This window comes from Oryx dammah, unplaced genomic scaffold (assembly GCF_014754425.2).
Source record: "Oryx dammah isolate SB20612 unplaced genomic scaffold, SCBI_Odam_1.1 HiC_scaffold_1, whole genome shotgun sequence".
NCBI classification, from domain to species: Eukaryota; Metazoa; Chordata; class Mammalia; order Artiodactyla; family Bovidae; genus Oryx; species Oryx dammah.
The window spans coordinates 110,871,722-110,896,092 of NW_024070185.1; the positions used below are offsets into that span (position 1 = coordinate 110,871,722).

Genomic DNA, 24,371 nt, shown 5'->3' on the forward strand with positions numbered 1-24,371 from the left:
CACCTACACGCCCTACTGTGTACACCCCAGTCAGACACCTACACTCCCTACTGCGTACACTCTACCGCAACATGCCTCACAGTCATCCCTCATCACTGGTAGTGTTGGAGTATCCTGAAGTGTTTACTAGTCTGACAGTTGCTTATATCTCCTTGTTAAGTGACTGTGTTTGTCCCTATTAGTGATTTAAGCATTTTTTTTCATCTTATTGCTGGTGTTTGGAATTTAGTCTTATCTTAAAGGTCTCTATTTCATTGGTTAATTTTTTTTCTTGGAATACTTGTTGCATTCAACTTGTAGGAGTGTTTTGTATATTAAGGGGTTTCTCATTTGGATGACAGTTTATTTCTCTAGATGTATCATTTGTTGATCTCAGTTTTCATGTAGTTCATAATCTCTATGAAATATAAAAGTTTAATATATAAAACTTTCATAGATCAACATTTTAACATTTATATAAAAATATATCTGTCACTTATTTTTTATAGATTTTGTATTTTGTAGTTGTTGTTGTTACTGAGTCTCTGAGTCATGTCCAGCTCTTTGCAACCCCATGGACTGCAGCACGCCAGCCTCTGCTACCCATCACTCTCTCCTGTAGTTTGCTCAAGCTCATGTCCATTGAGTCAGTGATGCTATCCAACCATCTCATCCTCTGTCATGCCCTTCTCCTTTTGCTTCCAGTCATTCCAAGCATCAGGGTCTTTTCCAGTGAGTCAGCCCTTCAGCTTCAGCATCAGTCCTTCCAATGAGTATTAAGGGTTGACTTCCTTTAGGATTGACCGGTTTGATCTCCTTGCTGTCCAAGGACCCTCAAGGCCTTCTCCAGAGCTACAGTTTGAAAGCATCAGTGTTTTAGCATGGTTAGGGTCTTCTCTCCTGTACATTGCATTCATAGTGTCCTAGGTTTTCTTGAAGTGTCTCATTCTTGCAGTTATTAGACACTTACTCCTCAGCCAATTTAAGAGCGTTTTGCCAATACGCCTCTCAAGTACCAATGCAATTCTGGTAAAGTAATATTATGTACTTACATGAACTCTATGATTTTTTTATATTAATTACAGTAACATTATATATATAAACAAATAAATTTGGCATCTGTATGATAATCCTATTTTACCCTTTCCATTTGTTGAGATATTATATTATGTCTTTCCTAAGATTTCATAGTTTCTGTGCCTTTCTTGTTAAATTCATTTCTAAGTACTTTGTAGTTTTGTTTGCTGTGTTGAATGGAAGACGCTTTCCCATTTATATTCCAGAGTGCTTCTTCTAATAGTTAAAAAAGCCTTAATTTACATATATTTTGTCTTATATGTGGTCACCTACCCTAAATCTCTTACTTCTCGTCAGTTTTTAAAAATAAATTCTTGATCTTTATACCCTCTTCCCCACCTTGCCAATGCTTATTTCTATATTTTTATATTCATAAACCTCTTTGGCCAGTGGCCTTCACACTGATGCACCTCCATCCTTAGGGGTACACAGAGATGAGGAAAGCATGTGCTTACTCGCTCAGCTGTGTCCAACTCTGTGACCCCGTGGACTGTAGCCCACCAGGCTCCTCTGTCCATGGGATTCTCCAGGCAAGAACACTGGAGTGGGTTGCCATGCCTTTCTCCAGGGGATCTTCCTGACCCAGGGATTGAGCCCAGGGTCTCCTGCATTACAGACAGATTCTTTACCAGCGGATCCACCAGGGAAGCCCTAAGGGGTACACAGAGATTGGGAAAGAGCTTCTGGGCACAGGTAATTTAAGACGCAGTTTACAGATGGCCGGTTTCCATTTGTGTTCTTTGTTGAGAACATGATGTACACGTTGCCCTCTTTGTCTTCTGTTCTTTCACAGTAGTTTTTTTCACACTTGAATAAGAAAAGCAAACTCCAAACTATCTTAATCACACTCCTTCAACATTGTCCCCAAAATGTAAGGACAATGATACAATTTGAAATATGAAAGCTAATATTTGTGTAGTTGGTAAGTCTGATGAACAGTAAATAATTTTGTAAATTAGATGAATTACATTTTTTTTAGCTTTCAACAAAGCTGAATGGAGACCTAATGGACCGTTACCTGAATTTACAATGAGAATAGTAATTAATATTATCATTATATATGAATTATTTATAAAATCACATAGCTATCATAAAAATAAAAATTATAGTAGTAATAGTTTATTAATTAATAAGTAATATTTTATTATTGCTATTTTTTTGATGATAGATCTCTATGAGAATTTTTTTACCTCTATCTAAGAAGGGAAGTAAAAAATTCTGTTACATTCTTATAAAATATCTTTCTTGCCCTCTCTAGTTTTTCTAAAAACCAGCTTTCTTAGCATCTATATCCTTAAAAAAGAACACTGAGATATAATTTTATGTTGAAACTATGTCATTCTATAAATAATAGTTATCCTGTGTATATGACCTAAATTCAGGTATGACCTAAATGAAATCCCTTACGATATACAGTGGAAGTTACAGATAGATCAAGGAATTAGATCTGATAGACAGAGTGCCTGAAGAACTATGGAGGTTTGTGGCATTGTAGAGGAGGTAGTGATCAAAACCATCCTCAAGGAAAACAAAGGCAAAGTGATTGTCTGAGGAGGCCTTACAAATAGCTGAGAAAAGAAGAGAAGTGAAGGGCAAAGGAGAAAAAGAAAGATATACCCATCTGAATACAGAGTTCCAAAGAATAGTGAAGAGAGAAAAGAAAACCTTCCTCAGTGATCAAAGCAAAGAAATAGAGGAAAACAATAGAATGGGAAAGACTAGAGATCTCTTCAAGAAAATCAGATACCAAGGGAGCATTTCATGCAAAGATGGGCTCGATAAAGGACAGAAATGTTATGGACCTAACAAGCAGAGGTACTAAGAAGAGGTGGCAAGAATACACATAAGAACTATACAAAAAACATCTTCATGACCCAGATAACCATAGTGGTGTAATCACTACCTAGAACCAGACATCCTGGAGTTCAAAGTCAAGTGGGCCTTAAGAAGCATCACTATGAACAAAGCTAGTGGAGGTGGTGGAATTCCAGCTGAGCTATTTCAAATCCTAAAAGATGATGCTGTGAAAGTGTTGCACTCAATATGCCAGCAAATTTGGAAAACTCAGCAGTGGCCACAGGACTGGAAAAGGTCAGTTTTCATTCCAATCCCAAAGAAAGGCAATGCCAAGGGATACTCAAACTACTGCACAATTGCACTCACCTCACACGCTGGCAAAGTAATGCTCAAAAGTCTCCAAGCCAGGCTGCAATAATATGTGAACCGAGAACTTCCAGATGTTCAAGCTGGATTTAGAAAAGGCAGAAGAACCAGAGATCAAATTGCCAACATCCGTTGGGTCACAGGAAAAGCAAGAGAGTCCAGGAAAACGTCTACTTCTGCTTCACTGACTGCACTAAAGCCTTTGACTGTGTGGATCACAACAAACTATGGAAAATCCTTCAAGAGATGGGAATACCAGACCACCTTACCTGTCTCCTGAGAAATCCATATGCAAGTAAAGAAGCAATAGTTACAACAGGACTTGGAACAACGGACTGGTTCCAAATGGGATAGGAGTATGTCAGGGCTGTATATTGTCACCCTGTTTGTTTAACCTATGGACAGAGTACATCATGTGAAAGGCCAGACTGGATGAAGCACAAACTAGAGTCATGATTGCCAGGAGAAATATCAATATCAACCTCAGATATGCAGATGACACCAGACATAGGGCAGAAATCAAAGAGGAACTGAAGAGCCTTTTGATGAAAGTGAAAGAGGAGAGTGAAAAAGCTGGATTAAAACTCAGCATTCAGAAACCTAAGATCATGGCATCTAGTCCCATCACATCATGGCAAATAGATGGGGAAACAATGGAAACAGTGAGAGACTTTATTTTCTTGGGCTCCAAAATCACTGTAGATGGTGTCTGCAGTCATGAAACTAAAAGATGCTTGTTCCTTGGAAGAAAAGCTATGAGCAACCTAGATAGTGTATTAAAAAGTAGAGACATTACTTTGCCAAGAAAGTTTCATATAATCTCAGCTATGTTTTTTTTTTTTTTCCAGTAGTCTTGTATGGATGTGATAGTTGGACCATACAAAAAGCTGAGTGCCAAAGAACTGATGTTTTTGAACTGTGGTGTTGGAGGAGACTCTTGAGAGTCCCTTGGACTGCCAGGAGATCCAACCAGTCCATTCTAAAGGAAATCAGTCCTGAATATTCATTGGAAAGACGTGCTGAAGCTGAAATTCCAGTACTTAGGCCACTTGATGCGAAGAACTGACTCATTAGAAAAGACCCTGATGCTGTGAAAGATTGAAGAATGCAGGAGGAGAAGGGGATGATAAGGATGAGATTATTGGATAGTATCACTGTTTTGATGCACATGAGTTTGAGCAAGCCTGAAAGAAAGTGAAAGGGAAGTCGCTCAGTCATGTCCGACTCTTTGCGACCCCATAGACTGTAGCCCACCAGGCTCCTCTGTCCATGGGATTCTCCAGGCCAGAATACTGGAGTGGGTTGCCATTTCCTTCTCCAGGGGATCTTCCTGACCCAGGGATCAAACCCAAGTCTCCCACATTGCAGGCAGACACTTTAACCTCTGAGCCATGTGCTGCAATCCATGGGGTCACAAAGAATCAGTCACCACTGAGCAACTTAAGTGAACTGAACGGTGTATATGAACCAATTTTTAAAAGTCTAGTCCACCTGTTGAAATACATTTCAAGTGACACTTTAATGTTGAGTAAATTAATGAATTTATAATATGTTTAAAGTTTTGATCAATGTGTGCTTATAATGATCATGATAACTCAATCTATAAGAAATTATTAAATAGATGATTGTGTTATGTAAAATAAAATTTTTAAAATAAATTTATGTACAAATTCTTGTTGTAGAAACTTGCATAAGTTCAGTTTAGTTGCTCAGTTGTTTCTGACTCTTTGCGACCCCATGGACTGCAGCACTCCAGGCCTCCCTGTCCATCCCCGACTCCTGGAGTTCACTCAGACTCATGTCCATGGAGTCGGTGATTCCATCCACCCATCCCATCCTCAGTCGTCCCCTTCTCCTCACACCTTCAATCTTGCCCCGCATCAGGGTCTTTTCAAATGAGTCAACTCTTCGCATTAGGTGACCAAAATATTGGAGTTTCAGCTTCAGCGTCAGTCCTTCCAGTGAATATTCAGGGTGGATTTCCTTTAGGATGGACTGATTGGACCTCCTTGCAGTCCAAGGGACTCTCAAGAGTCTTCTCCAACACCACAGTTAAAAGTACAATATTAATACACTGGTTAAAAATCTTTGGAACAAATGAAGCGAAAATATGATTTAAAGATTAAAAATGAACAGTATATAATTTCTGACTATTAAAAACATCTTGTTGATTTTCTTTAATGAATGGTGATGGGTTCAGATCATTATCATATTTAGATCCTTTTATCCAAAAAGGGAGTGATACGAATTTTAAGTAATTGACATTAAAATATGCTAAAGTTACATCCTTAATCTTACATTTAACAATTTTAGGTATCAGTTTAAAAATACACATATCAATACTTCTTTAAAAATTACTTTAGATGTTAAACAAGCAAGACTGTCTGAAAATCACTGGCTTGGTGATTGCAAATTTTATTATTCTGGTAATTTTGGAAAAAGATGTATCCGTTTTCTTTGAACGTGTAATTGCAATGCCATGAGCTGTAATTTATGTGCATGTGGTCCTACAGATATTAGGCATTTACTGTCTGCTTTACGTTTGGTCTATTTCCTGTGTATATCCAGGTATTCCTCTTGATTGAAAGAGGATAAAATAATTATATTTCAATCAATTAGAGTGATTTAAAATACCTGCTTATCAAGAACAGTATTTGGCATTCTTGGTTATCTTATATGTGCATGAAGTCGCTCAGTTGTGTCCAACTCTTTGCGACCCCATGGACTGTAGGCCACCAGGGTCCCCTGTTCCTGGGGATTCTCCAGGCAAGAGCACTGGAGTGGGTTGCCGTTTCCTTCTCCAGGGGATCTTCCCAACCCAGGGATCGAACCTGGGTCTCCAGCATTGCGGGCAGACACTTCACCGTCTGAGGCACCAGGGAAGCCCTGGTATCTTATATACTATATTCTAATAAATTTTCTAAATGTTCCCCTCTTATGTATCTATTTACTTTATGCAGGTAGCAGAAACGAGTATAATCTGTATCCTGAACTTTCCAGCTATCGTGAGAGAGTTGGTAAGTAAAAATGTTTGTTTTAAAAGATTTGTGTGTGTGTGTGTGAGTGTGTGTGAAGTCGCTCAGTCGTGTCCAACTCTTTGCGACCCCATGGACTGTAGCCTATCAGGCTCCTCCCTCCATGGGATTCTCCAGGCAAGAGTCCTGGAGTGGGGTGCCATTTCCTTCTCCCGGGGATCTTCCTGACCCAGGGATCGAACCCAGGTCTTCCACATCCCACGCAGATGCTTTAACCTCACAAACCTCCTAACTAATTTGGCAGGTTGAGAAAATATCAATACCTCTTATCTCATTTATAGCATATTCACGTGACTTTGAGAAGCACTTCATTTAAAACATACTCTGCACAATTGGACTAATCAAACTTGATGAAGTCAGCAGATAGACTGGACCTGCTTGGGAAAGGGCCACTGGCCCCTGAGGGTTAGGAGCCTTGACTACAGTTGAGCAGACGTGGCCTTGGCAGTGTGACCCTGGGGACTAGCATTCCTTTCCTCAGATTCCCCTAAAGTCTGCACCTGTCGTCTAAGTGCCGGATAAATATTAGAAATGTCTCTTAAAAAGCAATGAGGGAAGATAGGAAACAAAAGCCTAAGTGGGATCTGGGGACAGAGGCTCAGACTTACAGCCAGTACTTTTATTCTCTGGGTGTGTGTTCCAAACACTTTACTTTCCATGGTTGGTCGGTTGGTTGGGTTTTGCTTTTATATTTGAGGGTAGCACAAGCTAAATGTTTCAAACAGTAGGTAATAAGTTAATATTAATATTAATTTATTTTAGTCCTTTCTCAACATATAAGGGATTTTGAAAAAGAAAATGCAAGGAAAGATTTAAAGTCTATTTTAAAAATAAAGCTTACTTTACATTGCTGTGTGAAATCGGTTAAACTCTTACTAAGGATTTCCTTATGCCAGTCTATCAGCCTTGCAGAGAAAAGTCCCAGCCCTGTGACTCCTCGGTCCTGAGGCTTGAGTTGAAAACCCGTCTGAGCAGGACTCCTGGCCACCCCGGCTAGCTGTCCTGGGCCTGCCCCGGCTGTGTGGGCACAGCGATGGTTCTCCAGGTGGTGTGTGCTTTTGCTTCGCACCTTTGGAAGCTCCTGCTACCAAGTCTTCTGACCTCACGGTAAAACGGGGTGAACATCCATAGCCCTGTTAACTGAGGTTTTCGTACCTGGAGGTCCGAACCTCCATGGTGAGCATCCATCACCGCCCCCGTCCGCCCTCTGACTGGCAGGGGCCCTCTGGGCCTGGCGCGTAGCTCTCTGCCACGGGGCTGTCCTGAGCTGTGTGTGCCTGAGGACAAGGCCCACTCCATGCCAGTAGTGCCCCCTCCCTGAGTGTGGCAACCACGGACACCCTTCGTCTTCTGACTTTGCCGTTTGAGAATCGTGGGTCTCGTGAGCTGTCCTGGTGGCCCCATCCAGCTCACTCACGCTCCTGTAGAGAGACCGCGGTCACCAAGGGCTGTGGACCCCCCCGTATCCTGCGGCATGTGGGTGCCAGGATTGAGTCAGCTGCCCGGCGCATCACGGCCGCAAAGGCCCAGTGCTCGTGCGTCTTGGAGGGACCTTCCAAGGGCTGAGGCTCCTCTGAGTCGTGTCCATGCCACATGGGCCACATCACGCAGGCCCCGCTGAGGACGGAGGTGAGGCAGTGGCGCCCCGTGGACGCAGACTTGCTGACTGTGAGCTCAGAGCAGCTGCCAGTCAGCACAGCTGACGGTGATCTGTTTCCTGTTAAGTATGGCCCTGACTGGGGAGAGAAAACTAACCTCTCTTTGAGTAAACTTGAATATTTGGGTACAAAATAGTCAGTTGCTTCAGGGACCCTCCAGATTGTTTAGAAGTGTAGGAATGCAGGTCTTGAAGGCGCGTGTCCTCAGCACCTGGACACTGGCTGTTCGGGTGGCCCTGTGGGCCTTACTTCCCTGCGCTCCACGGTTGCCTCCCTTCCTGGAAGAACGGACCCTCTTGGCTGGCCTCTTCTAATGGATTACGTTGTGGACATTAAACTTCTTCTATGGAAACTGCCCCTACTATTTACAGTAAAGAGGAACTTTAAGTCGTTTTGAGCTTATTGAAGAAAAAGCCAGCAGGGGTCCTGGCACCCAGTGGACGTGAAGGTCCCTGCTGGGGGCGTCTGCTCTCGCCTGGGCCCAGCTCTCTCCTTTGTTTCCTGTGGATGGACTTTCCCAGCAACCCCTCAACTCAAGACCCTCCTGCACCCTCCTAGAATAGAGGGATTTGCCTGACTGGTGAATGGATGAGGAATTTGGCCCACCTCTGTCTGCCTATCCTGCCCACACCCTTCAGCAGCTCTGCCAGCAGCAACCCCTCCCTCTCTGCTTCACCTCTGTCCAGAGCAGACACCAGGAGGAACGTGGAGCGCCAGCCTCCTCCCACCCAGCGGCACCGCCTCCTCTGCTGTGACTCAGAACCCCTGCTTGGCCCTTAGACCTGTTTTTCCTGTTACTGTTTTATCTTTACGTTATTTGGAAGCTGCAATTCAGAGGCAGTTAGACAACCTCCAGCGGGGGGAGGGGCAAACATTGAATCTGGTCTGCAATCCCTTCTGTCTTTTCTTCAGGTCATAATATCTTTCTTCCTCTAATTATTCATTATAAAATATATTTCTAAAACTGCTAAGAACAAATTCAGGGATCATCAGCAACAGATATTCCTCTTATTTGTACAGTCTGGATAACTCAGTGACTCAGGAAAATAGTTTGCCTAACTAAACTACAGCGAGGGAACACAGCCCCACCCAGCAGCCGGAAATTGGATTAAAGATTTACTGAGCTTGGCCTCCCCAAGCATAGCAAGACCCAGTTTTCCCCACAGCTAGTCCCTCCCATCACACGCTTCCACAAATCTCTTATCCTTCTCCATCAGAGGGCAGACAGACTGAAAACCACAGAAAACTGCCCAAACTGGCCACATGGACCACAGCCTGGTCTAACTCAATGAAACTGTGAGCCATGCTGTGTGGGGCCACCCAAGATGGACAGGCCATGGTGGAGAGTTCTGAAAAAACGTGGTCCGCTGGAGAAGGGAATGGCAAACGCTTCAGTATTCTTGCCTTAAGAACCCCATGAACAGTATGAAAAGACAAAAAGATAGAACACTGAAAGATGAGCTCCCCAGGTCGGTAGGTGCCCAATATGCTCCCGGAGAAGAGGGGAGAACCAGCTCCAGAAGGAATGAAGAGGCAGAGCCAAAGCAAAGACAGTGCAAAGACCGATGCTGTAAAGAGCAATAGAGCACAGGAGCCTGGGATGCCAGGCCCATGAATCCAGGCAAACTGGAAGCAAACAGGAGATGACAACAGTGCGCATAGACCTTCCAGGAATCAGTGAACTCAAATGGGCTTGAATGGGCGAGTTTAAGTCAGATGACTATTGTATCTACTACTATGGGCAAGAATCCCTTAGAAGAAAAGGAATAGCCATCATCGTCAACAAAAGTCTGAAATGCAGTACTTGGGGGCAATCTTAAAAGCAATAGAATGATCTTGGTTCGTTTCCAAGGCAAACCATTGAGTATCATAGTAATCAAAGTCTATGCCCCAACCACTAATGCTGAAGAAGCTGAACAGTTCTATGAAGACCTACAAGACCTTCTAGAACTAACACCTATATATATATATATATATATATATATATAAAATATATATATATAGGGGACTGGAAAGCAAAAGTAATACCTGGAGTAACAGGCAAGTTTGGTCTTAGAGTACAAAATAAAATGGCAAAGGCTAACAGAGTTTTGCCAAGAGAACACACTGGTCATAGCAAACACCCTCTTCCAACAACACAAGAGACGACCCTATACATGGACATCACCAGATGGTCAACACCAAAATCAGACTGATTATATTCTTTGCAGCCAAAGATGGAGAAGCTCTATACAGTCAGCAAAAACAAGACTGGGAGCTGACTGGGGCTCAGATCATGAACTCGTTATTGCAAAATTCATACTTAAATTGAAGAAAGTGGGGAAAACCACTAGACCATTTGGGTATGACCTAAATCAAACCCCTTTTGATGATAAGTGAAAGTGACAAATAGATTCAAGGGATTAGATCTGATAGAGTGCCTGAAGAACTATGGATGGAGGTTCATGACATTGTACAGGAAGCGGTGATCAAAATCATTCCCAAGAAAATGAAAGGCAAAATGGCTGTCTGAGGAGACCTTACAAATAGCTGAGGAAAGAAGAGAAGCAAAAGGCAAAGGAGAAAAGGAAAGATATACCTATTTGAATGCAGAGTTCCAAAGAATAGCAAGGAGAGATAAGAAAGCCTTCCTCAGTGAACAGTGCAAAGAAATAGAGGAAAACAATAGAATGGGAAAGACTAGAGATCTCGTCAAGAAAATTAAGAGATACCAAGGGAACATTTCATGCAAAGATGGGCTCAATAAAGGACAAATGGTATGGACCTAACAGAAGCAGAAGATACTAAGAAGAGGTGGCAAGAATACACAGAAGAACTACACAAAAAACATCTTAATGACCCAGATAACCATGATGGTGTGATCACTCACCTAGAGCCAGACATCCTGGAATGCAAAGTCAAGTGGGCCTTCTGAAGCATCACTATGAACAAAGCTAGTGGAGATAATGGAATTCCTATTGGGCTATTTCAAATTCTAAAAGATGATGCTGGTAAAGTGCTGCACTCAATATGCCAGCAAATTTGGAAAACTCAGCAGTGGCCACAGGACTGGAAAAGGTCAGTTTTCATTTCAAACCCAAAGAAAGGCAATGCCAAAGAATGTTCAGACTACCACACACTTGCAAAGTAATGCTCAAAGTTCTCCAAGAGAGGCTTCAACAGTATGTGAACTGAGAACTTCCAGATGTTCTGGGTTTAGAAAAGGCAGAGGAACCAGAGATCAAATTGCCAACATCTGTTAGGTAATAGGAAAAGCAAGAGAGTTCCAGGAAAATATCTACTTCTGCTTCATTGCCTACACCAAAGCCTTTGACTGTGTGGATCACAACAAACTGTGAAAAATCCTTCAAGAGATGGGAATACCAGACCACCTTACTTGCTTCCTGAGAAATCTGTATGCAGGTCAAGAAGCAGCAGTTAGAACTGGACATGGAACAATGGACTGGTTCCAAATTGGGAAAGGAGTACGTCTAGGCTGTATATTGTCACCCTGCTTATTTAACTTATATGCAGAGTTCATCATGCGAAATGCTGGGCTGGATGAAGCACAAGCTGGAATCAAGATTGCAGGGAGAAATATCAATAACCTCAGATATGCAGATGACACCACCCTGATGGCGGAAAGCAAAGAGGAACTAAAGAGCCTCTTGATGAAGTTGAAAGAGAGTGAAAAAGCTGGCTTAAAACTCAACACTCAGAAACCTAAGATCATGGCATACTATAAAGCAATTATCCTTCCATTAAAAATAAAATAATTTTTCAAGAAGGTAAAATGTATTGATGAATCCAAGTTCAGTATATTGAATGCAATTTAAGACTCCTGTGGTTGCTGAAGACTCTGTGGCTTAATCTCAGTAGTGATTAAGATTGCCTGGATACAGGCTTCCGAGACTCGAATCTCACCCCCTGGGCAGACCACTTAGCATTTGCAGGGCTCAGGTTCATATTCTGGGAAGTGGCGTGACAGCTCCCTCCCTGGAAGTGAGGAGCAAGTGTGTCCGTCACGGTGCCTGGCTCGACCCGTCGCCTCCTGTGCACCCTTAATCGTGTAATTAGTGCTACAGGTGTGTGTGTGTACTGCAGCTAAGGTGGCTGCAGCTTCCAGAACATTCCCTCAGTATTCACAGGCACTCTTTGTACTTGCTTCTGTTATCCACAATGCTTGGGAGACAAGAAGGGGGCGGAGGAGTCACTGAGGGCTTTCGTTAACTGCGTTTGGTATGTTGAGACTGAGCTTTATGTATGGAAGTCATGGATACAAGTATTGATAAAACCATCCTCGGAGCGGCTTCTCCTCGGACGCCGTCGCGAGGGCTCTCTGCACGTCCCCGCGCGGCGCCACAGCCCGTTCTCATGGTGACGGCCATTCGCCTTCCGTAATGGTCGGGTAACTGCTTTGATTTATCCAGACTGTCTCAAAACTTTATTCTTTTCATGACACACTGTTGCTCTTATTTCTTTAAAATAATAAGTTAAAAGTAAACACAGTATAAAATAAAAAAATATATAGACCTCTGTTGTATAGATAAAAACTATACCAACAATATCGCTGATATAATTCTGTTAGGTACTATTAAAGTTATTTCTTTAGGAGAATCCAACTACATGGTACATGCTTTACTAAAAGAACTGTAGCACCATCTTGTGTGAGATACAAATTCAGTGCTTCAGTAAATGTAATTTTATTAGAGTGTTGACTATTTTCATTTCTTACTAATAGGTCACGGTCAAGCAAGTATGCTTTCAATATATCTGTACTAAGATGCGTTAAACAAGCATCTAACTGCCTAATTCATGCACAAAATTATATGAAACATGGAAATACCAGATTCCATGTAGCTGAGTACACAGTAAATATCTGTTTTTTAATCTCTTATGATTCTGTACAATTTATAATAGTTAATGTCTGTTGCTCATGTCACACACTCAGCCCTCAAGGTATTTTTTCTGAATACTTGTTGAAGTTCTGATTAAACATCTGTAGGCATGCTTCTTGGTGTGCTAATTTGAATTTCATCTCTCTTTTGAAAGAAAGGATCAAATATAGAAATGAAAACCACCATGAAAGCCTAGAGGGAAATAAATGTCTCCTGATGACACAGCAAATGCCTCTGAGCTGTGGCCCACACCGGCAGTGGCCACGGGGCACGGCTCTTAGATTTCACCTTCTATGACACAGTCAAGAATATAGATACCAGCTTTCACCTAATAGTATGGTTCACTGAAACTACCATGACTATTCTATTAAAATAGGGAAAACATGATAATATTATCTTACAGACTAGACAAAATTTAAGCAGTTAGAACCACAGATATTTGCCAAACACATATTTAAGTATATAATAATGTACAGTTTGACTTGTGTAATTTAGGAAATGTTGTTACCAAACATTTGCTCTTTACAAAGAAAAACATAAGGTTAACGATGTGACGAAAAGTCACGTAGACCGTGTGCTCTGGGCTCGGCTGGCCTCCCACACTAGAACCCCAAGCCCTGAGTTGCTGATTTATCTTTTCCCTACACATGCTTCCTGTTTTTCTCATAAAAATGTGAATAAATATTTTTTTCTTGTTTTAGGCAAGTCAAACCAACCCATAGAAGTGACAGCACTATATTCTTTTGAAGGACAACAGCCAGGAGATTTGAATTTTCAAGCTGGAGACAGAATCACAGTTATATCAAGAACAGATTCACATTTCGATTGGTGGGAAGGAAAGCTTCGAGGTCAAACTGGCATTTTTCCAGCCAACTATGTTACCATGAATTAAAGTTTATATTATTTTGTTCTTTGAGAATTACAAAAAAATTAGTTCTACACTGGAGGGAATTACTATTCAGTTAAATAATGTTTAGTATAAATGTAAAGACACCTCTGTTTATCCCATAAACTTTTATCCAGTATGTAAAAGATTTTGGTTTTATACACATCTGTGTGGCTAACTTACATATCTCTACTCTCTGTTGGTCTTTATCACGCAGGCCATCTAATAGTCAATATTGCATTTTTCTTGTGCTCATTCTCAAACATACACTGGACTTTGATTTGGCTATGTGTATGCTGACTTGACTGTATCTTGAGAATCTAAGGGTTAGGATATGAATACACTTCATATATTTGCAAAATGACTAGAAAAGAATGAATCAGCCTAAATGGTATATTAAGTATACTTAGAGTTGGAGATATTGACTAGAATAGTAATCCTTAAAAATTATCTCTATATCTTCAAAAATTATATATGTATGAAACATTACAAAGAATTTCAAAGAAATTAAACTGTGCATTAAAAAAGATGACATCTCTTAGCTTTCCTTCTGTGTGAAGTGATGCTCGTTCATATGTAACAGTGAAGTTATGTTGATATGGTTCCATTGTCTCTAAATAAATATTTTTAAAATGCTAAGTTACTGTCTTGATTTTGTTTTTCTTATTTTCTTTTTGTAACCAGAGGTCTGTGGTTGGTCTTGAGGTTAAAATCCACCTCCACGACTGTGTTGCTAACTTCTTTTGTTTGTTTGTTTGTTTTTTTTCAGCTTTCTTAACATGTAATTTCTTTGATTGATCGCTGAGGAATGGTTTCTTATCTCTCCTTGCTGTTCTTTGGAACTCTGCATTCAGATGCTTATATCTTTCCTTTTCTCCTTTGCTTTTCGCTTCTCTTCTTTTCACACCCTTTGTGAGGCCTCCTCAGACAGCCATTTTGCTTTTTTGCATTTCTTTCCCATGGGGATGGTCTTGATCCCTGTCTCCTGTACAATGTCACGAACCTCATTCCATAGTTCATCAGGCACTCTATCTATCAGATCTACGCCCTTAAAGCTATTTCTCACTTCCACTGTATAATCATAAGGAATTTGATTGAGGTCATACCTGAATGGTCTAGTGGTTTTCCCCACTTTCTTCAATTTCAGTCTGAATTTGGCAATAAGGAGTTCATGATCTGAGCCACAGTCAGCTCCCGGTCTTGTTTTTGCTGACTGTATAGAGCTTCTCCATCTTTGGCTGCAAAGAATATAATCAATCTGATTTCGGTGTTGACCATCTGGTGATGTCCATGTGTAGAGTCTTCTCTTGTGTTGTTGGAAGAGGGTGTTTGCTATGACCAATGCGTTCTCTTGGTAGAACTCTATTAGCCCTGCTTCATTCTGTACTAAAGCCCAAATTTGCCTGTTACTCCAGGTGTTTCTTGACTTCCTTCTTTTGCATTCCAGTCCCCTATAATGAAAAGGACATCTTTTTTAGGTGTTGGTTCTAAAAGGTCTTGTAGGTCTTCATAGAACCGTTCAACTTCAGCTTCTTCAGCGTTACTGGTTGGGGTATAGGCTTGGATTACTGTGATATTGAATGGTTTGCCTTGGAAACGAACAGAGATCATTCTGTTGTTTTTGAGATTGCATCCAAGTACTGCATTTCGGACTCTTTTCTTGACTATGAGGGCTACTCCATTTCTTCTAAGGGAGGTCTTGCCCACAGTAGTAGATATAATGGTCATCTGAGTTAAATTCACCTGTTCCAGTACATTTTAGTTCACTGATTTTGGATGTCAACGTTTACTCTTGCCATCTCCTGTTTGACCATTTCCAATTTGCCTTGATTCATGGACCTAACATTCCAGGTTCCTATGCAATATTGCTCTTTACAGCATCGGACCTTGCTTCTATCACCAGTCCCATCCACAACTGGGTGTTGTTTTTGCTTTGGCCTCATCCCTTCATTCTTTCTGGAGTTATTTCTCCACTGATCTCCAGTAGCATATTGGGCACCTACTGACCTGGGGAGTTCCTCTTTCAGTATCCTATCATTTTGCCTTTTCATCCTGTTCCTGAGGTTCTCAAGGCAAGAATTCTGCAAAGAAATAGAGGAAAATACTGCAAATAAATAGAGGAAAACAACAGAATGGGAAAACCAGAGATCTCTTCAAGAAAATTAGAGATACCAAGTGAACATTTTGTGCAAAAATGGGCTTGAAAAGGACAGAAATGGTATGGACCTAACAGAAGCAGAAGATATTAAGAAGAGGTGGCAAGAATACACAGAAGAACTATACAAAAAAGATCTTCACAACCCAGATAATCACAATGGTGTGATCACTCACCTAGAGCCAGACATCCTGGAATGTGAAGTCAAGTGGGCCTTAGAAAGCGTCACTACGAACAAAGCTAGTGGAGGTGATGGAATTCCAGTGGAGCTATTTCAAATCCTGAAAGATGATGCTGTGAAAGTGCTGGACTCAATATGCCAGCAAATTTGGAAAATTCAGCAGTGGCCACAGGACTGGAAAAGGTCAGCTTTCATTCCAATCCCAAAGAAAGGCAATGCCAAAGAATATTCAAACTACTGTACGATTGCACTCATCTCACATGCTAGTAAAGTAATGCTCAAAATTCTCCAAATTAGGCTTCAACAGTATGTGAACCATGAATTACCAGATGTTCAAGCTGGTTTTAGAAAAGGCAGAGGAACCAGAGATCAAATTGCCAACATCTGTTGGAACATTGAAAAAGCAAGAGAGTTCCAGAAAACATCTATTTCTGTTTTATTGACTATGCCAAAGCCTTCAACTGTGTGGATCACAACAAACTGTGGAAAATTCTTCAAGAGATGGGAATACCAGACCACCTGACCTGCCTCCTGAGAAACCTGTATGCAGGTCAGGAAGCAACAGTTAGAACTGGACATGGGACCACAGACTGGTTCCAAATAGGAAAAGGAGTAAGTCAAGGCTGAATATTGTCACCCTGCTTGTTTAACTTCTATGCAGAGTACATCATGAGAAACGCTGGACTGGATGAAGCACAAGCTGGAATCAAGATTGCCGGGAGAAATATCAATAACCTCAGATATGCAGATGACACCACCCTTATGGTAGAAAGTGAAGAGGAGCTAGAAAGCCTCTTGATGAAAGTGAAAGAGGAGAGTGAAAAAGTTGGCTTAAGGCTCAACATTCAGAAAACGAAGATCATGGCGTCCAGTTCCATGACTTCATGGCAAATAGATGGGAAAACAATGGAAACAGTGACAGACTTTATTTTCTTGGGCTCCAAAATCACTGCAGATGGTGACTGCAGCCATGAAATTAAAAGACACTTGCTCCTTGGAAGAAAAGCTATGACCAACCTAGACAGCATGTTAACAATTAGATTCACTACTTTGCCAACAAAGGTCTGTCTAGTCCAAGCTATGGTTTTTCCAGTGGTCATGTATGGATGTGAGAGTCGGACTATAAAGAAAGCTTAGCACCAAGAACTGATGCTTTTGAGCTGTGGTGTTGGAGAAGATTCTTGAGAGTCCCTTGGACTGCAAGGAGATCAACCAGTCCATCCTAAAGAAGATCAGTCCTGAATATGCATTGGAAAGACTGATGCTGAAGCTGAAGCTCCAATACTTTGGCCACCTGATGTGAAGAACTGACTCATTGGAAAAGACCCTGATGCTGGGAAAGAGTGAAGGCAGGAGGAGAAGGGGACGACGGAGGATGAGATGGTTGGATGGCATCACTGACTCGATGGACGTGAGTTTGAGTAAACTCCGGGAGTTGGGGATGGACAGGGAAACGTGGCGTGCTGCAGTCCATGGGGTCACAAAGAGTCGGACAGGACTGAGCGACTGAACTGATTTGTTTGTCATTTGTTGCTAACTCTTCATCAATTACAATCTTTTCTTATTTAGGAGATACCTAAGTTTTCATTTTGTAAAACCCAATAGCTATATTAGAATATGTTCATTTTTATTTAAAAAGTGATCCTTTTCCTTTAACTCAGGCTCACATGTAAAGATTTGCTGTTTTCATTCATGTCAGATGATCCCAGCCTTCCATTGAGCCAATACAAAATAAAATTTCCTTTTAATAAGTGTTTAGTAACAAAGCGGATGGTCTTCTAAAGTGGTAAGAAATTGTGAAATTATGTCTGAATGACTGATGTTAGAGAAGCAGTTTCTCAGACTGGACACTTTAGTGCTTTCTGGACTCCGTTTCTGTCCTCATGCTTTTGGAAATGCCTTTCTATACAAGAACCCGAGTGAGCATCTGAGGTGCTGCAGTGTTGGCGTTCCTGTCTAGAGTGCAGTTTCCAGTAAACTTCAGAGCGGTCTTTGGAGATAACCATGTAGAAAAAGCACTGTTAAACTGCATCAGAGAACGGGAAAGCGACATAACGTGAGAGGAGACCCATGCCGCGAACCTGCGCTGCAGGCGAGTCCCTGGAGGGGCAGGAGGGAAAAGCCTTGGTCTAACGTTGACAAGAGTTTGACTGAGAAAAACGGATTCAAAAGTCCCACCCTGTAGCTGGTGAGTGTGCTCGGCGGGTGGGGAGCAGTCCTAGCGGTGCACGCCCTGGGGCTGAACAAACAGGAAGGCCCTGTCTCTCACGTGGAATGAGTTCCCAGCTCAGCCGCCGGGAATAAGACGAGAAGGAGCGCCCGTGGTTTGAGGTTGGAGTCAGAGGCACCGACAGTTGCTCGTGGCCTGCGATACGTGTGCAGACAATGGACACCGACCGTCCACACCACGTGTGCCCAGCTCTGCACCGAGAGGGCCCTGGAGCCAGGAGCCCCTGCTGTCTGAGCTCATCCAGCCCCCCAGATCCTCATTCTGAAATACCGTGAAAATAGCAATACCATCTAAACATCAATGAAAGAATTGGCCGATGCCACTATCGGAGATCGGGAAAATACTAGATGAGCCTGAGAAATCTTGTGGTGCCAGAAAGTAAGGAAGAGCTCAGAAAGGGTCTGGGATGTGGGGATGGCCCAGGCCCTCACCAAAAAGAGTGCCCAGTGACCAGGCTGAAAAATCTGAGCAGCAAAATAATGAAAGCTTTCTATTATAATCCAGAAAATAAACACCCAGAGTTCATACTGCTATTACTAACTGAATAAATAAATAAATGGGGAAGAAGGGCAGCTCTTCCTCAGGGAAGAATTCCAATCAATAATGTTAAAAGAATCAAGAAAATATAAAATCACCTAAGAACACAATAGTAATCATTCTAGCAGGCCAGATCTACTCACAGATTCAAAATTAAGGGCAGGAGATTCATACATATTTCAAAGTGTCTCCCCAAGGTAGCTGATTAAAATGGGAAACTGATAATCTTCCAATGAGAAAGTCCAGCAGGTGTTACTTCCGCCAAGTGACCAAGGCTGACAGCGTCAATGATAACACTGAGCGGCAGTTTGAGTACTCTTCAAAAGCACCTTCTCATCAAGACAGATGGGAGACCGAGCAATGTTGCATGTTGGAGGAGAGCAAGGAGAGACTCCTGGACCAGCAAAGGGCATGGATAGGAAAACGTGAAATACAAGTAAAGTCTAACGTTAATCGTTTTGATAACTAATAAGATATTAACATAGGAAGAAGACAGGAAAATCTATCTAGAAGTTTTACAAACTTTCTGTAAGTCTAGAAGTATGTCAAAATAAAAAATGCACAATTGCAATTAGCTTTTGTGCATGAAGAGAGTTTTAAAAGGTTTGCATGCTTAAGCGTCGCTCGAGTGTGCCTTTCCGGCCTGAATCCCTCTGCTCGGCGTTCTTTAGGGTTTAGGCTAAGTTGCTGTGCTTGGCAGGGTTGTTACTGAGTTTGGCTTTTCTGAATGTTTTTATATGCATGTTTACATTTTTTCATAATTATGTTTTTATTATCATAGCAGAGTAAGCAGAGCTGTCTGTCTTCAGATACAGCTCTTGTGGGACTACATCAGCAAAGGGTGGAAAGTAGAAACCAGCAAGGAGACTCGGCCTGAAGCAAAGCCGGGGATCCTTCTCATGAGCTTAGCAGGCCACCCCGTGGTCCTAGGGCTCACTGCTCATGTAGGAAGAGAGAATCTGGGAAAGCTTCTCAGTATTGGACACTGGTTTGAAACAAAAACCAGTCCTGAGTGATTTCTCTTTTTTTTCTCGATCTGGGCAAAGCCAAGCTGTGAACACACTGCTCCTTGACCAGCTGGTTCCACCGGTAGTTTCCAGACTTCATTTGGTTTTCACAAATGATTAAGGTTCATGTTCAGATAAACTCTGAGGGGCTAGTTCACTCTATCAGACTGATCTCTCCATCAGTTCAGTTCAGTTCAGTCGCTCAGTCGTGTCCGACTCTTTGCGACCCCATGAACCGCAGCACGCCGGGCCTCCCTGTCCATCACCAACTCCCGGAGTTCACTCAGACTCGCGTCCATCAAGTCAGTGATGCCGTCCAGCCATCTCATCCTCGGTCGTCCCCTTCTTCTCCTGCCCCCAATCCCTCCCAGCATCAGAGTCTTTTCCAATGAGTCAACTCTTTGCATAAGGTGGCCAAAGTACTGGAGTTTCAGCTTTAGCATCATTCCCTCCAAAGAACGATCTCTCCATCAAATACCCCCAAATCCTTACTGGTCACAGTGTAAATCAATACAGCTTCTGTGTCATACTACAGAGATAGTGATTAAAGAATTTAGTTAAAAACAACAATAAAACAGATGTTTAAAATCTCATAAAATTATTTTATATTCACAAAGGTGAACCATGTTTTTTTTAACATGTTAAAATGTCCATGCTTTCATTTAAGTCAAATAAAAATGTCAAATAGATGTGTATTTCAGGCCTTATGGTTTATGAGTTACTTTCAAAACCATTCTTTCATTTAATCCTCACAGATGAACAAATATAGTATCACGGTGCAAATATTAGTGGTGCAGAAACTGAATGTCCAACCACACACTGCTAGTAAGTGGTGGAACCAGAGCTCCAGAGCAGGTGGGAGTGCTGGTTCCAAACTCACACAGGCGTGCCGACCGGCTCTGAGATGTCTTACTGATGGCTCTCACCATCTACTCCTCACGGCCTTTCTTCCAAACCTTTCAGGATCCTGTGTTTGAAGCAATTCATCAGTTCAGTCCAGTCGCTTAGATATCTCTGACTCTTTGTGACCCCATTGCAGCACGCCAGGCCTCCCTGTCCATCACCAGCTCCCGGAGCTTGCTCAAACTCATGTCCACTGAGTTGGTGATGCCATCCAATCATCTCATCCTCTGTCGTCCATTTCACCTCCTACCTTTAATCTTTCCCAGCATCAGGGTCTTTTCCAATGAGTCAGTTCTTCACATCAGGTGGCAAAAGTATGGGAGTTTCATCTTCAGCATTAGTCCCTCCAGTGATTATTCAGGATTGATTTTCTTTAGGGTTAACTGGTTGGATCTTCTTGCAGTCCAAGGGACGTTCAAGAGTCTTCTCCAACACCACAATTCAAAAGCATCAATTCTTCAGCACTCAGCCGAAGTTATAGTCTAACTCTCACATACATACATGACTACTGGAAAAACCACAGCTTATAGATCTTCTTTTTAATATGCTGCCTAGGATGGTCATAACTTTTCTTTCAATGAACAAGCATCTTTCAATTTCATGGCTGCAGTCACCATCTGCAGTGATTTTGGAGCCCCCCCAAAATAAAGGCTGTCACTGTTTCCATTGTTTCCCCATCTATTTGCCATGAAGTGATGGGACCAGATGCCACGATATTAGTTTTCTGAACATTGAGTTTTAAGCCTTTTTTTCACTCTCCTCTTTCACTTTCATTAAGAGGCTCTTTAGCTCCTCTTCACTTTGTGCCATAAGGGTGGTCTCATCTGCATATCTGAGGTGATTGAGATTTCTCCCGGCAATCTTGATTCCAGCTTCATCCAGTTGTGCTTCCTCCAGCCCAGAGTTTCTCATGATGTGCTCTGCATAGAAGTTAAATAAGCAGGCTGGCAATATACAGCCTTGATTTACTCTTTTCCCGATTTGGAACCAGTTTGTTTTTCATGTCCAGTTCTAACTGTTGCTTCTTGATCTGCATACAGATTTCCCAGGAGGCAGGTCAAGTGATCTAGTATTCTCATTTCTTTGAAAATTTTCCACAGTTTGTTGTGATCCACACAGTCGAAGACTTTGCCATAGTCAATAAAGCAGAAGTAAATATTTTTCTAGAACTCTGTTGCTTTTTTGATGATCCAACCAATGTTGGCAATTTGATCCCTGGTTCCTCTGCCTTTTCTAAATACATCTTGAACATCTGAAAGTTCATGGTTCATGTACTGCTGAAGCCTGGCTTGGAGAATTTTGAGCATTACTTTGCTAGCGTGTGAGATGAGTGCAATTGTGTGGTAGTTTGAGCATTCTTCGGCATTGCCTTTCTTTGAGATTGGAATGAAAGCTGTAATTTTCCAGTCCTGTGGCCACTGCTGAGTTTTCCAAATTTGCTGGCATATTGAGTGCAGCACTTTCACAGCATCATCTTTCAGGATTTGAAACAGCTCAACTGGAATTCCATCACCTCCACTAGCTTTGTTCATAGTGATGCTTCCTAAGACCCACTTGACCTCACATTCCAGGATGTCTGGCTCTAGGTGAGTGATCACGCCATCATGGTTATCTGGGTCATGAAGATCTTTTCTGTACAGTGTTTCTGTGTATTCTGGCCACCTCTTCTTAATGTCTTCTGCTTCTGTTAGGTCCATACCATTTCTGTCCTTATCGAGCCCATCTTTGCATGAAATGTTCCCTTGGTAGCTCTAATTTTCTTGAAGAGATCTGTAGCTTTTCTCATTCTGTTGTTTTCCTCTATTTCTTTGCATTGATCACTGAGGAAGGCTTTCTTATCTCTCCTTGCTATTCTTTGGAACTCTGCATTCAGATGGGTATATCTTTCCTTTTCTTATTTGCCTTTCACTTCTCTTCTTTTCATAGCTATTTGTAAGGCCTCCTCAGACAACCATTTTGCCTTTTTGCATTTCTTTTTCTTGGGGATGGTCTTGATCCCTGTCTCCTGTACAATGTCATGAACCTGCATCATAGTTCTTCAGGCACTCTGTCTATCAGATCTAATCCCTTGAATCTATAACCAAAAGGGATTTGATTTAGGTCATACCTGAATAGTCCAGAGGTTTTTCCTACTTTCTTCAATTTAAGTGTGAATTTCGCAATAAGGAGTTATATAGTCATATAAATTTTAAATTAACATATATACTAGAATTAGACTGCTGAGCACAGTGGTTAAATACCAGACCTGGACTCGACTGTCTACAAGCTCTATGATTTATATAAGGAACTTTCCATATCTGAATCTCAGGTGTACCATATGTAAGTGAAAGTGAAGTCATGTCCCCTCTTTGTGACCCAGTGGACTGTAGCCTACCAGGCTCCTCCCTCCATGGGATTATCCAGGCAAGAGTACTGGAATGGGTTGCCATTTCCTTCTCCAACCATATGTAAGTTCAGTTCAGTTCAGTTCAGTCGCTCAGTCGTGTCTAACTCTTTGCGACCCCATGAACCGCAGCACGCCAGGCCTCCCTGTCCATCACCAACTCCTGGAGTTCACTCAGACTCACATCCATCAAGTCAGTGATGCCATCCAGCCATCTCATCCTCGGTCGTCCCCTTCTCCTCCTGCCCCCAATCCCTCCCAGCATCAGAGTCTTTTCCAATGAGTCAACTTTTCGCATGAGGTGGCCAAAGTACTGGAGCTTCAGCTTTAGCATCATTCCTTCCAAAGAAATCCCAGGGCTGATCTCCTTCAGAATGGACTGGTTGGACCTCCTTGCAGACCAAGGGACTCTCAAGAGTCTTCTCCAACACCACAGTTCAAAAGCATCAGTTCTTCGGTGCTCAGCCTTCTTCACAGTCCAACTCTCACATCCACCTGTGACTACTGGAAAAACCATAGCCTTGACTAAACGGACCTTAGTCGGCAAAGTAATGTCTCTGCTTTTGAATATGCTATCTAGGTTGGTCATAACTTTTCTTCCAAGGAGTAAGCGTCTTTTAATTTCATGGCTGCAGTCACCATCTGCAGTGATTTTGGAGCCCCCCAAAAAAGTCTGACACTGTTTCCACTGTTTCCCCTGTTTCCCCATCTATTTCCCATGAAATGATGGAACCAGATGCCATGATCTTCGTTTTCTGAATGTTGAGCTTTAAGCCAACTTTTTCACTCTCCTCTTTCCCTTTCATCAAGAGGCTTTTTAGCTCCTCTTCACTTTCTGCCATAAGGGTGGTGTCATCTGCATATCTGAGGTTATTGATATTTCTCCCGGCAATCTTGATTCTAGCTTGTGTTTCTTCCAGTCCAGCGTTTCTCATGATGTACTCTGCATGTAAGTTAAATAAGCAGGGTGACAATATACAGCCTTGATGTACTCCTTTTCCTATTTGAAACCAGTCTGTTGTTCCATGTCCAGTTCTAACTGTTGCTTCCTGACCTGCATACAGATTTCTCAAGAAGCAGGTCAGGTGGTCTGGTATTCCCATCTCTTGAAGAATTTTCCAGTTGATTGTGATCCACACAGTCAAAGGCTTTGGCATAGTCAATAAAGCAGAAATAGATGTTTTTCTGGAACTCTCTTGCTTTTTCAAAGATCCAGCAGATGTTGGCAATTTGATCTCTGGTTCCTCTGCCTTTTCTGAAACCAGCTTGAACATCAGGAAGTTCACGGTTCACGTATTGC

General features: G+C 42.1%; 1 protein-coding gene across 1 annotated transcript in view; it reads left to right on the top strand.

Moving 5' to 3' along the window:
- SH3YL1 (SH3 and SYLF domain containing 1) overlaps window positions 1-14,314 on the top strand; it is a 48,804-nt gene extending 34,490 nt beyond the window's left edge. The window contains exons 9-10 of the mRNA XM_040241604.1: window positions 6,180-6,236; window positions 13,491-14,314. Coding sequence (XP_040097538.1) covers window positions 6,180-6,236; window positions 13,491-13,681 — 248 coding nt within the window. The 3' untranslated portion in view covers window positions 13,682-14,314. The remainder of the gene's footprint in view (window positions 1-6,179; window positions 6,237-13,490) is intronic.
- Window positions 14,315-24,371: the final 10,057 nt, after the last annotated feature.